The sequence below is a fragment of the Dicentrarchus labrax genome, unplaced genomic scaffold, assembly GCF_905237075.1.
Source record: "Dicentrarchus labrax unplaced genomic scaffold, dlabrax2021, whole genome shotgun sequence".
NCBI classification, from domain to species: Eukaryota; Metazoa; Chordata; class Actinopteri; family Moronidae; genus Dicentrarchus; species Dicentrarchus labrax.
In genome coordinates, this window is record NW_026136713.1 from 778,810 (window position 1) to 794,658 (window position 15,849).

General features: G+C 40.2%; 1 protein-coding gene across 1 annotated transcript in view; it reads right to left on the reverse strand.

Annotated features, from left to right (window-relative positions):
• gfra3 (GDNF family receptor alpha 3) overlaps window positions 1-15,849 on the reverse strand; it is a 65,690-nt gene that overhangs the window by 27,676 nt on the left and 22,165 nt on the right. The window contains exons 2-4 of the mRNA XM_051421253.1: window positions 11,744-12,040; window positions 3,447-3,518; window positions 1,067-1,421 (exon numbers count right to left, since the gene is read on the reverse strand). Coding sequence (XP_051277213.1) covers window positions 1,067-1,421; window positions 3,447-3,518; window positions 11,744-12,040 — 724 coding nt within the window. The remainder of the gene's footprint in view (window positions 1-1,066; window positions 1,422-3,446; window positions 3,519-11,743; window positions 12,041-15,849) is intronic.

The window sequence follows — 15,849 nt, forward strand, 5'->3', positions numbered from 1 at the left end:
CACTCGCTAACTGTGAGCTAGCTTTCAGGGCTTACAGGGCTTTCACACCAAATGCACAAGTCAGACATTGCAGAGTAAGGTCATTATTTCCAATGAAGAGAGTGGCTGAGCTTTCTCAGGCAGCTGCTCAAGATTTTCTGCCAGGTTTTGCAGCCAAAGTTCAGCTACATTGAACATGTTATGACAAATAAAGGTAGGTCTCAATTAGAGGCCTGGTCTGGATTTTATGAAAGTTCTTTGGCTGTACAAAACCTCTTGAAGTCCACTGGGTCGCCTGCTTGAGCAAGTTCTAAGATGCTTAGATCGCACACACAAATATTCTGTAAATGTTTATATTTTTGTCAATATGAACATGTTACACATCGGTTATATACATATTTGTAGTTCCATCATCCAACTTTAATACAGTATTCATACTAATTTAGATAAACAATCTGATATTATTTTCCATCGTTGCTGAGCAAGAAGAATTAAAGGCCTGTCACAAAAAGAGGGTTTTTTTTTTTTTTTAAAATCCAATATAAACTTTAAAATAATAATATTTTTTTTTTTTTTTTTTTTTTTAAAAACCCCTCCCCCCCCCCCTAAACCCCCCCCCCCCCCCACCCCACCACCAACCACAACAAAAAAAAATTTACCACCCCCCCTATTTTAAAAAAAAAAAAAAAAATTTTTTTTTTTTTTTTTTTTTTTTGGAAAAAAAAAATTAAAATAAAAAAAAAATAAAATAATATTTTTTTTTTTTTTATTTTTTTTTTTTTTTTTTTTTTTTTTTTTGGATGATGTTGACAAGATCAAATATCTTCATATATTTTACCCAATAACAGTGACCTTATTTTGCTGCCAAAGTGTTCATTAGCCTACTATAACTATTAGGCAGCACCATGGGTGGTCAATTAGCCCCTGACAATATAATTTTTGGCTACCCCGACAATTAAAAGACAATGAGACCCAAATACAATACAAAGGTAGGAAACTGATGGATTTGGAGACACTACTATAATGACACAATATTTATTCACACACATAAACCTAACCATACATTTGTCTGGGCTTTACGTCTAACCTGCAGAGGTCATCTCGGCGGCAGAAGCTCTGCTGGTGGAGGCAGTGTGGCTGCAGGCCCTCCATCTCCTGGTAGGAGCAGGAGGGTACGATGGTTTTCCTCCTTCTCTCACCACACAGGGTGTTGGTGCAGGGGCAGAACAGCACACCCAGGCTGTACTCCTCGGGCACGCGTTCCAGGAAACGTCGCAGGGCCCGGTGGCACTTGTGCTGGTTGCATCGGTTAGTCCCAGTCACCCGTTTGGTGCAGGCCAGGACGTACTCTGATCGCAGAGAACCACACTTCTCGTACAAGCCGCAGTCCTGTGCTGCCTTCAGGCAATGGTTCTCACCATCCAGCTGCATGAAAGACGAGGCTGAGGAGGTGAAGAAATATTGAATTAGCAAAACACCTATGTGTGCAGAAAGTTGGAAAGAGGGAAATGTAAGTGCCAAGTGTCATACAATAATTGCTCAAAAACTACATCTTATAGCTACCAGTACTGTATTAATCTGTGAGTTGCAGCAGGAGTAGAGAACTATGATGATATATTTTCCGTGATGTATTTTATAATGTTTAAGGGAGAAACAAAAAAAATGCAAAAAAGGGAAAGTGTACCAGTACCATCAACCATAACCATCAATTTCAGTGGCAGTTTGAAAATGCAGTCTCATAAAGTCAAACTCCAAAAATATGATTCCTATTGGTACAATTTTTATATTTTGACGGATAGTCAAAGTTTTTTAAAACTATGTTGTTGCCTACTTAGTGTGAAGAGTAACATTTGTAGGACTGACAGATGTTTCAACTGTTTTTCTTGTCTTAAAAACTATAGTGTCTCACTTCATTCATGATCATCCTTCCTTCCAAGCCTTCCCATAAATGACACTGAACCCAGTCAGCATCCTATAAGCAACTACTGGCAGTAACGGCTTGAGCGTGGTTCAAGGCTAGGTGTGTCACAATATGTGTCACAATATGTGTAAAAGAGGTTAGCATAGATGCTGCTAGTGTCAGTTCAGTATCAGAACTTACAGTATTTCTTCACTGAAGGAAGCGCAAAGAATGAAACTGAAGGCTTTTTTCGATGAAACGGATGTTTTTGTTCTTCTCCTGAATGACTTCAGTATGAAATTGAGTACATTATATGGTTCGTTGGTGTGATTGGTTGATAGACGATGACAGACAGATGGTTCATCCAATCATTTGTATGTGAAGTATTTTCTGAAAGTGCCTGCCCTTTTTCAAACACTTTCAAATGATGATTTCCTAGGTAGGTAAAACTGGGTAACAGTAGGAATCCCTGAAGGAGAGCCTCTTAAGTAAACTGAAGTAGTAGTTTTGGTGACAAAATTATATAAGACCTATTTCCATCCCCAGACACCTGCAGAGACCTCCAGCGGTGTACCAACACCACCCCAAACAGTACATGGCCCACCCTTATCGCTGCGCTAATCTGAGAACCTTACCAGTCATTTATATTGTTCTAACGGTGGTGGTAAAAGAGAATTCATGTCGTCACCAAAATTGAAATGGGTTCATTCTCTGGGGTGCATGAATATGCTCAGTGGACTTTATGGCTGCCCACATTGAAAAGGGAAAGAAAGGGCCAAATGGCCAAATTTCGACCATTCGACCACCATTTGGTCAAACACACTTTGGTCGTATTTAAAGGAGATTGCTACACCATTCATCCTATGAAGACTATAAATGGTTGAGGAAAGATCAGGTCATAAAAATGAATAGCTAACTTCCTCTGGAGTCTGTGAATGTCCATAAAATTGTGTGGTAATCTGGTCAGCAGTGGTGTATATTTGCTCTGAACCCAATTTTAGCTTCCTTGGATCCTAGAAAATAATGTGATGACTGACTTGGTAGCTTAGTGGTCTACGATTACTACACTTTGTAGCAGTACTGTCCTGATTCAAATCTTGCCCATGGCATATATCATTCTCCTTGAGAAGCTTATAGTAATCTTCTCTGGCCCAACTAGTCAAAAAACAAGTTAGCTAAGAAATCAACAATTTCCGAACAAAATGAAATACCATGTTGGAGGTCTGAGGGTGTAAATAAGTGCTAAGACAGAAAGAAGAGGAGGCAAATGAAAAGAGATGGTCTCTAGTTATATCTGTATATATATATATATATATCTTTATTGACTGATACATATTGATTAAGATGTCTGAGGCTTAGTGATTCATTGAGCTGCTTCACTGACTTGTATGATTGGCAAGACAGAGCTGTAGAGTCATCTGTCAGTCCATGTGTGACAGTGATGGACACTGACTCAAACTACCTAATCATAACAAACACTGCATGAGTGACGGTGTGTGTGTGTGTGTGTGTGTGTGTGTGTGTGTGTGTGTGTGTGTGTGTGTGTGTGTGTGTGTGTGTGTTTTACCTGCCACTAAGGAGGCCATGCGAGTATCCATTAGCGTGTCATCATAGGGAGATATTTCCAGTTCATCTTCCCCTGGAGGAAAAAGGAACACACAAACATTGGCAAACAATTGAGTGGTCATTCACAATGTGGCCCATGGAAGGTTGGAAGGACATCTAAGACAAACACTGAGGTACAGAAAGCAAACGGTGATTGACTAACACCAATGAAACTCAAGGTGACCTCCCTCCCTCAAACCAGAAGGTAAAAGATGTAATCTGCAATGCGGCCATGAGATGATCTGAAAAGAATAAAATCATTCTTATGTTTTTGAGTTGAATGAAATGGTCTTACATTGGTCATACTTAGTAAGGCCATGCCCATTCCTGGGCTGGCAAATCTGAAAATGCAGATAACATGAAAATGTGTGAATTGTGTCCAAAATACCAACTCGAAGGCATTTTTTATATAAAAAATAAAAGACTGATCTGATATGATTTCAAACTCAAAGTTTTTCCGTACTAGTTCTGGAAAAAAAACTTTTGGAATACAGAATTGAAGACACAAAAGCCAAAGATAAACCAGGTCCTCAAGTATATTTTTTCAAAAACATGAAGTTACGAATTGATTCATGTGTTTGACATCAACAATGTTTTAGAAGAATCAGCACTAAGGAAATCTGATAGAAACTGTTTCATAAATCAGCATCAGCCACATTAGAACGGGAAAGGCTACTAGTTCTTCTCTAAATAAAAAGCTCAGGATTAGGGATGGGGCCGATCCGTTCCAGTATCGGTATTGGGACCGATACCAGCGTAATTCAGGTATCGGATGTTCCCGATCCAACCTGCGGAGATATCCGATATCCATGAGCCATGTCTGCCCTTTAACGTTGTCTGCTGAAATGACTCCACAAGTGATTCCTGCCGGCCAGTCTGCTAGCTGGCTGCAAACTGTGGAATGGATTTCCAGAACGGAGGCGCGGCTCAATGAGACAGAGTTATGAGACACGCCCCGCTCAGGAAATCCATTCCGCAGTTTGCAGCCAGCTAGCAAAGCCGTGATTCAGAGAGATGGAAGCTCCCTCGCGTCGTACAACACTACGAACGCAATCAAACATTTTAAAAAGCACCACACGAATGAGCACGAGGATTACTGGGTCAAAATGAGAACCACCACTTGATTATTAAAGTAGTATTACAGTTCTTACATGATACAAGGCTATATATGAACATTTGAAGCAGTAACATTATCCTTAGAGTGACTTCCTGAGGAGGGCAGTAATACGCCTAGAAGCGTCTAAACTGCCGGAAATCCATATGAAGAAGAAGAAGAGCAGGGGCAGAAAGACAAAAGGAGCTGTCAGGAATCACTTCTGGAGTCATTCCAAAAACAAGGTAAACTCCAGGCAGACAACGGGAAAGCTAAAGGGATTAGTGTGTGTGTGTGTGTGTGTGTGTGTGTGTGTGTGTGTGTGTGTGTGTGTAAGATGTTTACACTTATTGCACTTTTCTTATATTTCAATTATTTGACATTTTGGGAATTTCATAAATATTGACATGACAATAAATTTGAAACCCTTACAGTTGCATATTTGTTTTCAGGATGGGATTTTTCCTGTTAACAGGATTTCCTGTTTTTCTGACTTACTTTTCTGACCTTATACTTACCTCAAGTTGCCTTTTGGGACATACATGCATACATACGTACATATCATACTTGCCTGTTGAGAGGAGTTTATTTCAGCCTCATATAAAATCAACAATAATGATAATGATAATATTAAAGCAAACAGAGCTCTGGTATCGGAATAGTATCGGTATCGGCCAATATCAAAATTCAGGTATCGGGATCGGATCGGATGTGAAAAAATGTGGATCGGTGTATCTATATTACTGTTTGAGACTGTAAAGTTTGATCGCAGTTTGTAAATCGCAACATTTAATATAACAAGGTGATTCTGATTCATAGAGTCAAGATAAGACTCTACAGAGGTACCAGTAAGCAATGACCCACAGGAGAGTAAATACAAGTGTATGATACAGGAAATAGATAAGACAGTGGTGGAAAATCCTCCAATGATGAGAAGATCATGGGTGTAAACATGAGTCATCTACAACATGCATTTGTACAGTATGTTCAAACAACTAATCTTTCATAACAGATCAATCATCATCATGTTGCTCTTTGTGCAAAGTAACACAATTCTATTCTATCTCTGAATTAAGTTGTGCAGTGCATTTTCTGACAATTCTTTCTATCAAATTAACATTTACTTTACAAAAGCTAATTAGAAGAACAGAGGCCTCCCCTTGCATCCCCTGCAGTGGAGAGAGGTCCCTGAAGTAAAACCAGCCATTCTCACATCTAAAAATGTTGGCTTCTTTACTTCCCTCTATGAGTCTCTTTTCTTACTTTAGTGGAGAGTGCACAGCCTCCCCCACTGTCTAGTGACCTCTACTATCTACCTATCTCCACTATGCAGGTTTTGATTTATAGTTCAGCACTGGATTTCAACATGATCAAGCCATATCACGCTTTAATTATATTTCTCACGCCACGTGTTTATCTTCTTACATCAGGTGAGTCCTGAACCATCCCTTAGTTATGCTGCTATAGGCCTAGACTATCGGGGGATTTCCCATGGTGCACTGAGCTCCTCCCTTCCTCTCTCTTTATGCACTCATTCATGTCCCATTAATGCATGTTACTAACTCCACTTCTTCCCCGGAGTTCTTGTGCTTTCTCGTCTCGCAGGTTCTCATGGATCCTGGTGGAGCCTCCTGCCATGGTCCTGCTTGACTGCCATTGCCAATACTGTTGTTGCTGTGCACCTGTCTGTCTGTCTGTCTCTCGCTCTCTCTGCCTCTCCCTCTCGCTCTCTCTCTCTCTGCCTCTCTCTCTCTCTCTCTCTCTCTCTCTCTCTCTCTCTCACCCCAACTGGTCGAGACAGACGACCACCCACCTAGAGCCGGAGGATCAGTCCTAGGTTTCTGCCTTTTAACAGGCAGTTTTTCCTTGCCCTTGTCGCCAAGTGCTTGCTCATGGTGGTACTGTTGGGTCTCTGTAATTAATGTTTTAAAGAGTTCGGTCTAGACCTGCTCTATTTGAAAAGTGTCCTGAGATAACTTCTGTTATGAACTGGCGCTATACAAATAAAATTGAATTGAATTGAATTGAATTGAATTACATTTATTTTGTGATACAAAGAGAGCCTGGAAATGTTAACTTTTTTCTCATTGCTGAATAGGAGAATTCTGCCGTATACTCGCCATATTTACCTTCTGTCATTCACTGTGATAGAGAACAGTGATCCCAGCGCGCATGAACTACAGTGGCAGTAGATTTATAGATTAGTGAGCCTTACTTTAACTTCTTGATATTGTCTTCACTATCAACAATTCCCATTGGCATCAGAAACTTGCAACAGAAAAGACAAGTCTCCATGTGGTATCCCGATAGTCTTAGTAGAGTAGTTGAGAAGTTACATTATTAAGGAGGCATATATGTTCTATGTGTAGCGACATCACCTAGATGCATGGACTATAAATATATATACGAGATTTAGAGGATCAATATAGCAGCAAACTATTTGCTATGTAAATATATATTTGAGTAATGGCTTCCTGAGCAGGGAATGACGTGTTGGCTTCGAGGAGAAGACTGAAATTGCTGTTTTTTTCTCATCTACCTCAGTGACTTAAGTATTTATTTCATCTAAGTGAGAGTTTGAGATTGTTGTTGGAGCAGTGGAAAGACTAAAAGAGACAGCTTTGATAAGTTTGATTGTGTTTCTGGCGAGTTTGAATAAAGTGTCTCTTATGATTATCTGGAAGGTTAAATTACAGTTTTTGTCTATGGATTCTGGTGGTGAGAGATAGCAATATAAAGGCAGTTTCTGGTTAAACAAAAATAATCTTACTCTATAACAAAAAGGTATTTTTCTGTATGGATCCTTTCCATAATGTTGTCAGACACTTAGAATAACAATCTGAGCCTGTCAGTGGCAAAAACAAGCACTTTTAGTGGCCAGACCAGCGCATTTGTCCTCAAGGATTAAATAACATTACAATGCAGCCATAGCAGCCAGTTTTGCAGCTATCTTCTCATCTAACATGATGACTTAAAGTCCAGTGTGTAACATTTAGGAGGATCTATTGTCATTTTGATGAGTTTTATTTTGTGTCTGCTAAGTTTTGAATGTTGTTGAAGTGTGCTTTATGATGAGTCTTTTTGTCAATGGAGTCTGGTGGGCCATAGAGCTGAGTCAATTGGTTTGGTCTATGCTGGTGCTCTAGTGCAACATCTACTCTGAAAGTCGTATAAAACTCTTTAACAGTCTACTGCCATGCTAGCAGATCTGTGAGGCTGTACCTAAGCACAGCGGGGCTTTTTGCTAAATGCTAATGTCAGCATGCTAACATACTCAGAATGACATAACAGGCCGATATTAAGCAGATATAATATTTGCCATGTTTACCTTTGTTGCTTTGAATGTTAACTTAGTATGATTTGCAAATTATCACCAAATGCAAAGTAAAGCTGAGACCATTGGGAATGTCATTAGCTTTGCAGGTATTTGGTCATAAACCTGGACAAAAAGAAATGACCTGCTGGTGGTGCTCTAGATAATAAGGCAAACATTGCCGTAGTCATTAGGATACACTGTCAGGGAACCATTAATGTCTTTATCATATTTATTGCCAAACAATAGTTGTCAACACATATTTCAGTGGATAAGTGAAAACTTTCACGTATTTGTGGTACAAGATAAAAAGTGAAGGTCTCAACGTAGCAGTTAGGATTCATTTCTGTGGGGAACATGCTGCTGACGATCACCAAATGTCATGGCAGTCCATCCAACATTTGTTGATATGTTATCCAAAACCAAAAATGTCAACTTCATTTTGTTGTCATAATGTTATAAAGAGTTCGGTCTAGACCTGCTCTATTTGAAAAGTGTCCTGAGATAACTTCTGTTATGAATTGGCACTATACAAATAAAATTGAATTGAATTGAATTGAATTTTGTAATGAAAGTCAGAGGATCACTAAAGTCATTAGGATTTATCTTCTGGGGTTCATGAATGTCTGAACCACAATTGCCATAAATGTGGCTAAAAACAGCTCCACTGGAGTGCTGACATTCATTGGTGAATGTCTCTAACATTTCCAAGACAGAGCTGTGTAAGTTTGGGTAAATTAAGGCAAAATATGAAAGCGGTGCACAAAACTGATGTAGATCAGAAGATCACGTTGTCCTCTATCAGCCAGTATTCTTCATGTCAAGTCCAGAAGTTCAGAGATCAGTCACCCTGCAGCATCTCATCTGATAAGAGCCACACTCTAGTTGTTTAGGCTATGTTATTAGTCTTGGATAACACTTTATGCTCATTATTTAAATGTGACTTATTTAAACACTACACAATGATAATGTAAAGGGTTATAATTACTGCAGTACAAGGGGGCGCTGAATTTTCACCACACAAATGACAAAGTCTGTCATTGTTCTTCATTTTGTTTCATTTCTCATTTAAAAAAGCTATTCAGCATTTTCAGAAATTCACTTACTTTCCTTTTGGGAATGAAATGGGAAGATTGATATCAATCCCAAATCTCTGCGTTTAGTATGGATCTGAAGTCAGGGCATTGGCTAACAAGACTGGAAATACTGGGAAACAGCAAGTGAGTTCAATATTACCTACTAATACCTCACCAATCAACACATTATAAATCAGTTGTTTGATTAAAACAGACACAAACAAAAATGGAAGTAAGTAGAGTAACTAATTTTGCTAAGCTAGGCTAATCAAACCCATGGCCAACCCAGTCTCGTCAAATACTGCTTCTTGGTCGGTGGCCCGTCTCTTCAAAATATGACGCTGTAGGTTTCCCTCTAGCGTCAAACGTACTTAAGTTACGTAACGTAACTCACAGCTTTCCTAAACAGCCCCCCAATCTCAAAAATTATTGAACCAATCTCTGTGAATGAGGGTGACTGAAAAGGGTGGATAACAGTCATGAAGGTGAGTTGGATTAAATATGCATAGTTAGTGGTAACGTTAGTGTAACATACTGTATAAATCACAAAATGATGCTTGCCTGTTAATGTGCCTTCTGCTGAAAAATCCCCTTTTTGTGTGCAATTTTCACTTTTCTCCATAATTTCATTGCAAAAATGCCTAAAGACACCACAACATGGATTACAATGTTTTAGTAAAGCTGCTGTGAAATCAGGCATTATCATCAATAAAACAACAATCCCAAAAACAGCCTGCAAAATCCTTTTTGTGGCTAAACCTAACCAAACTGCAATCATTTGACACATTAACCACGCAAGCTTTATTTTGAAAGTCTAACCGGCGGACATAGTATATTTAGTCTTACTAACCCGCCCCCGGAGCCCTGCATGTCTTAAACTGAACTGTGGTATGTACAGCGCCAGATTTTGAAGTGGGGGCCCACTGACCAAGTGGGTCAAGTTGGGATTGAGAACAGGTCCAACTCTGTACTATATGCACAATCATGTGAGTGGCATCTCACTGTCCAAGAGAAAGCAAATAAACAGTCCAGAAATGTAAAACTAGTTATATAAAAGACATGAGCTATAAAAAAAGTCTTGCTGATCTAATGTAGTGCATTACCCTTCTTGATGCTATATCATTTTTGTTATTCTCATTAAAGAGGGCTTTATATCCATGCAACACAACATTATACAAACAACCTATGTAAGCCAATACTACAGTACAGTCCCTCCATCATTTAAATCTCATCAACATGGCCAAAATGAGGATAAGATGAGGAAGATAGGAGGGCAAACCCAAAGTCACCATGAGCTCATGTTATTGACCAGAGCTTTTGTCCAATTGTGAGAGCCATTAGCAGAGCCTTGACTGACTAGTGGACGAGCCGTTGTTCCTGCAAATTATTTAAACACACTCCAAAGTACAAACTCAATCAAGAATGTAATGGCATGTAAAGTGTTTATGTATGTAAATCCTATTCTAGGCTATATATTTATGGTAATGACACGCTAGAGCAGCCTAGCAGCGTTAGGAACTGAAGAGTGTGTAATTACACTAATGCTCCGCTGACTAATAGGCCACAGGGGAGGAGGAGTCCGCTGGCTAGTGTTAGCTCACTTACTGATACACACATCACACCAGCACCACGGATATGCTTTTGTTACTATGTGTGTGTGTGTCACATAGATGACATAGATTTGTGTAAAAGTGTTAAGATGAGGGCTATAGAATAAACGTACAATAGTTTTCTTTTATCTCATGTAAATGGGAATGTGTTTAAGGAATTGCACTGCACTGCCCATTATGTGCCGCAGTAACAATGACCACAGTTGGGTTTTCAAGTCTACCCATGGGTGTTTCACTGGTTGCCTGTTGCCATTTAGACAACCACCTGTGGCATCTGTTGGTGGCTGGAATTATTTTTGGGGTTTGTATGTCAACAAATACCAAAACTAACAATACATCTATCCTACTTAGAAGTACCGTACAACAATTTCCCTCTTTAAATAAAGTTTATCTTATCTCGGCCTGCGTCTCACCCAAAGAGTTTTTCTATTGTCTAAAACACATCAGTGAGCCACACTGTTGCACTGGGTGACATGTTCCTTCATTACCATAAACACATACTGCAGTTTATTTTGTCTCAATCCCACACACACACCATCCTGCTGCCAGGAATAATCACTAGAGCACCAAATGTGGATTCATCCACCACTGAAAGTAGTTCTCTCCTCCTGTTTGAGCAATGTTTTAATTACTGGCCATTTTAAGTATCAATTCTGGTGCTGAAAGCCTCAGACAGGGTAGGAATATTTTCTAAGTCTAAGTATTGACAGATGGAGTGACACATTCCTGGTTTTGGTGTTGTATAGTTTTTTGACTGTCTTCCTGCCAGTGTGATCTGCTCTGTCCTGCTTGACGAGAGTGGGTCGTGAGCAGAGATTTGCTTCTGGGACGCTCCGCAGCACATACACTCTTTAATCTCTGCTTTTGGTCTCTATCAACTCATTCACCAGCTAGTCTCTAACTGTGTCTGCTGTTGGCTGCTGTGTAGGTAGTGTACAGTGGGTTTATCAGCACTTTTTTTACAAAAAACAGCTGCTGCTGAGAACTACGCTGATAAGAGCAGTGGGATTTAATCAAAACAGTAAAGTTGCGGGCCGTTAAATCAAAACGACGAGCTGAAGGACAATAAAATAGAGGATAGGGGGAGAAGCAGCTTTACATATGCATCCACATACAGACTTCCATGCATGTCCCCCCCATCCCAGCATCAACAGAAGCCTGACTGACCTGGCAGCAGGCGAACCCTCCAGTATATGCGCAGACACTGCTCCTCCTTGCGGTGGCCGCGCTGGCACTTGCAGGACAACAGAGCGGGGTGTTTGGCCAGCAGAGCGTCCTGTCTCTCCAGGCACTCCGCGGCCACCTGCTCCCCCAGTGGAGAGACCGCTGCATCGGCTGCACACAGCTCCAAGCCCCGGTATAACGCCTCACACCGGGGGTCGGCAGAGCACACCCGATGAGCTTCAACACAGTCAGTGGGGGCGGGAGGGTAGGGGTAGATGGGCGCTGAGGATGGTAACACACCTAAAAGAGAACAAAAGTCATGCATGGAGGGAAACATGATTATAGGGAAAGAAGGTGTAAAGGTCAGATATATCACATTAATGTAGTATGAACTCTTCTACACTGGTTGTAGTTAAGTTTAAGGCACCAAAGCAGAAAGCTTCATGCCATTAAGAACCCAACACTTAATGAAACAGGCAACGTGTCGAAACAACCATATTAAAGGCCTGGTTACACCAAAAAGTGGTACGTAGAAATGTAGTGACTATATTCACAAGGCTAGCTATTCTGGAACTGGAACTACTGTAGCTGATGAGCTAAATGCTGACTTGATGAGTTGGTTACATTCACACTAGTCAGTGAAAATATCTCCTGGAGACTCTCTGTTTTCTCTCTGTGGGTTATTTTACTCTCCTCTGAAAGTTTGTCATAAAGTCATTGGAATGATGTGAGCAACACAAATAGACTTTTTGACATGAAATAGTAGGGCAAACACAGGTGTTACCAATGATACTAAATAGGGTCCAGTTCCATTCAGGTCAGACAGAGTCAGCATGCTGCTTTTGTACATGTAGGCTTAATTAGTTGCCCGTAACATCTGTGTTTACCCTACTATTTCATGTCAAAATGGCTGCTGTAAAAAAGGTCTATTGTCGCAAGGAGGAAAAAATGAGGCGAAGATTGTGACCGCTGTTAAATTCATGCAAAACCTACAATGTGTCTGCTCAGCATTAGCTGTATCTACAGTATCTCGCTAACAGGTTTGCTAACATTAGCTGCACAGCTATGGCTGTAGATTGTAAAGTGTGAAAGTGTATTCAATTAAGCAAGGGTGCTTTTCCTTTTTCTTTTAAGAATTTAAAGAAATGAACAGTGATCATACAGAGTAGGCTAACTAAGTGCCACCAAACCACTGCAACAGCTTTTCGAATGGTTAAATGATGCTAAAAACTGAAATATTGAATAAATCACTATAGATGGTTTTAAAAAAACTGCTTTTCTTATCTAGACATATAAAGTGAGCCACACAACATACTGTTGAGAAAGGCTGTGTTCAAGGCTGGATTTTTAGTTTTTGACTTTATTAGAAATGTCGTTTACGTTTTGGTTTCACTTTTCTCAATTAGGATGAACACGTTGTTGCTACCTGATGCCTCTTCTGTTCAGAATGTAAAGAAGGAATCTGTAATATATATATATATATATATATATAATATATGTTCTGTAATATGATTTTGCAGAGTAGGTCCCTAACATAAATCAACAGTTCCCACACTTATAAACAGATTGCATTCATTTAATATTAGTTTGGATATGAATTCATGCTGTGACAGAGTTTGAATGTAAGCAGAACCTTCCTTTCAAGCATTCTCGGTGTGGTTGAGTGGTTTGATTTAAAGCTTTTAAACCCGCCTAAATTAACCAAATGAGTAAAACTAAACCGTTTAAACAGCTCTGAGGTGTGAAAGCCTGACAGGTCAGACAACACTGTGGACCAGGCTTCATGCCAGTAGGCACGGACAAAGCACACAGGTTGCCTTCAATCTAACTTCCTTCAACGAGGAACATCACATATTCACCCTCCTATCAACCATCTACCTCTTTCGGTTTCCATTTATAACAAACTAAAGCATATGCTCTCAAGATATTCACAGCTGGCAGGCGTGGACGACAATCTATGTTTGTTCTCATTTATTTTAGACAGCATTTGGTTTGTGTAGAACCCAAAGTTTCTCCAAGAGGAACTGTTGTTTTCTGAAGTGTTGCTGCTTCGATTTGCAATAGCAAGAAGGAGAGGCTCCCCTGGTAAAATCCAATAGCTGATACGCACAAGAGAAGTGCAGAGAAGTTGTCTGAGGACAGCAGAAATGTCATACGGGGAGGAGAAATAGGGGAACGGAAAGATAGATGGAAAAAGGGAGAGGTGGGCGCAAAGGAGAGGGCGAGAGAGATAGAGGCACAGAGACAGAGAGCGAGCGTACCAATGTGAACCTTGATGGGTTGGACACGCGCACAGTATGAGGCACAATCAGCATGCACCGCCGAAAATGATGTTCTTAGAATCACACAAAGATGACACATATGCACACACACACACACACACACACACACACAAACAATCACACAAAACAACACATATACACACGCGCAGGGCTGCCCTGAGAAGGACCCTTTTATGTGTGTGTCCTGCTGGGAGGGAGACTGGGAGGCACAGAACCCATCATTACTACCAGAACACAATACTGCACAACCACAGGGGAGGGGGCGGAGGGGGCAAAGCAATCTGTCTAAGACATACACACACACACACATACAGACTTACACACACACATCTCGGTGTCAGAATAAAGTGGCTGAGAGAGCATAAACAGCTTAACATTCAGTGCCGGATCAGTAGACAGTATGTAAATTGAATACTGAGTGTGCTGATGAAAGACTAACCACATACATAAAACATTGTTGGTTGAACAAACAGCCTTTGTGGAGCGCCACATCCCGACACTCCGCCACAACTCACTTTGTCCTCACATCAGACTAACCACCCAGCCCGAGCAGCTTGATCCTGACCACCGCGCTGACCAGAGGCTGTCCTGCCTCACACCAGCACCGACAGAGTCACATCATCAAACGTATGCGAACAAATTCATTTCCATCTCCGCTGCACAGGAAACATTATGTTTCAACCCAATGTCCATAACAGTGCAGAGGGACTTTATCAGAGGTGTTTTCCTCATATGGTTGAACCAAACTCAAAGCAGCATGTAGTCCTGTGTTTATGTGTAGGGTAATCTCAGTAATCCAGGTAGTCAATTCATATTACAACAATGCACTGCTTCACAATATCAGAAAAACAGCAAGTCCACCTGGGGTCTCTTGGTCTAAAGAAATGTAAAGAAACAGATTGCCATATTACAGAAGCGTTGTATCTTTAGTCTTAAATTCTGTATCTTATGTAACCTTTCAGACAACTGTTGTTAACAGTGTAGTCAGCGTCCTGTTGCCTGTGCGATGTAAATGGTAAATGGACCTGTACTTGTATAGCACCTTTCTAGTCTTCCGACCACTCAAAGCGCTTTTACACTACGTGCCACATTCACCCTTTCACACACATTCATCAAACAGAAACTAACACATTCATACAGATTCACACACCGATGCACAGCATCAGGAGCAATTTGGGGTTCAGTCTTATAGGCGCAGGCATGCATCATCTTGGACATCGGCCAAATGCGACATATTTAGAATAACATTAATATCTGCAAAGTTCCTGTATTTTATTTCGACCATTGACTCCATGCTACTAACTAGCTTGACATTTACAAATCACTCCATCAAATCAGCCAGACCAGTCCGCATGAAGGTAGCTAACACTATATTGCTACGTTAGCTAGCTACAATCTGACCCACATGGCTACATAGAAACACATAGAAATCAGTCCACAGGCAACCAAGAAAGTATAGGAAGGTCTCCGATTTTAAGTTACATCACAAACCGTTCACCCTTTGACAACAAAAAGTCATTAATAAATAAAAATAATATGGCATATACATATGGCATTAAGATAGGAAGAATCTAAGATAAGATGTTTCCCGATTTTAAATTTATAGAAGCAAATCCTGATTAATTTTAGGAGTTTAGATAAAATTTTGAAATGAGACTTAAAAAGTATGCTTCTGGCTATTAGACTAAAATGTATTTTAAATTATAATTTGGTAAAAGAAATTGCAGTATTAATCATCACACCAGCTAACTAAAGGAGCCGGTACAGAGGTCTGGTAAACTCACTTCTACCTAACTTCACACAAATGGATTTATTTTCAAACTTCTT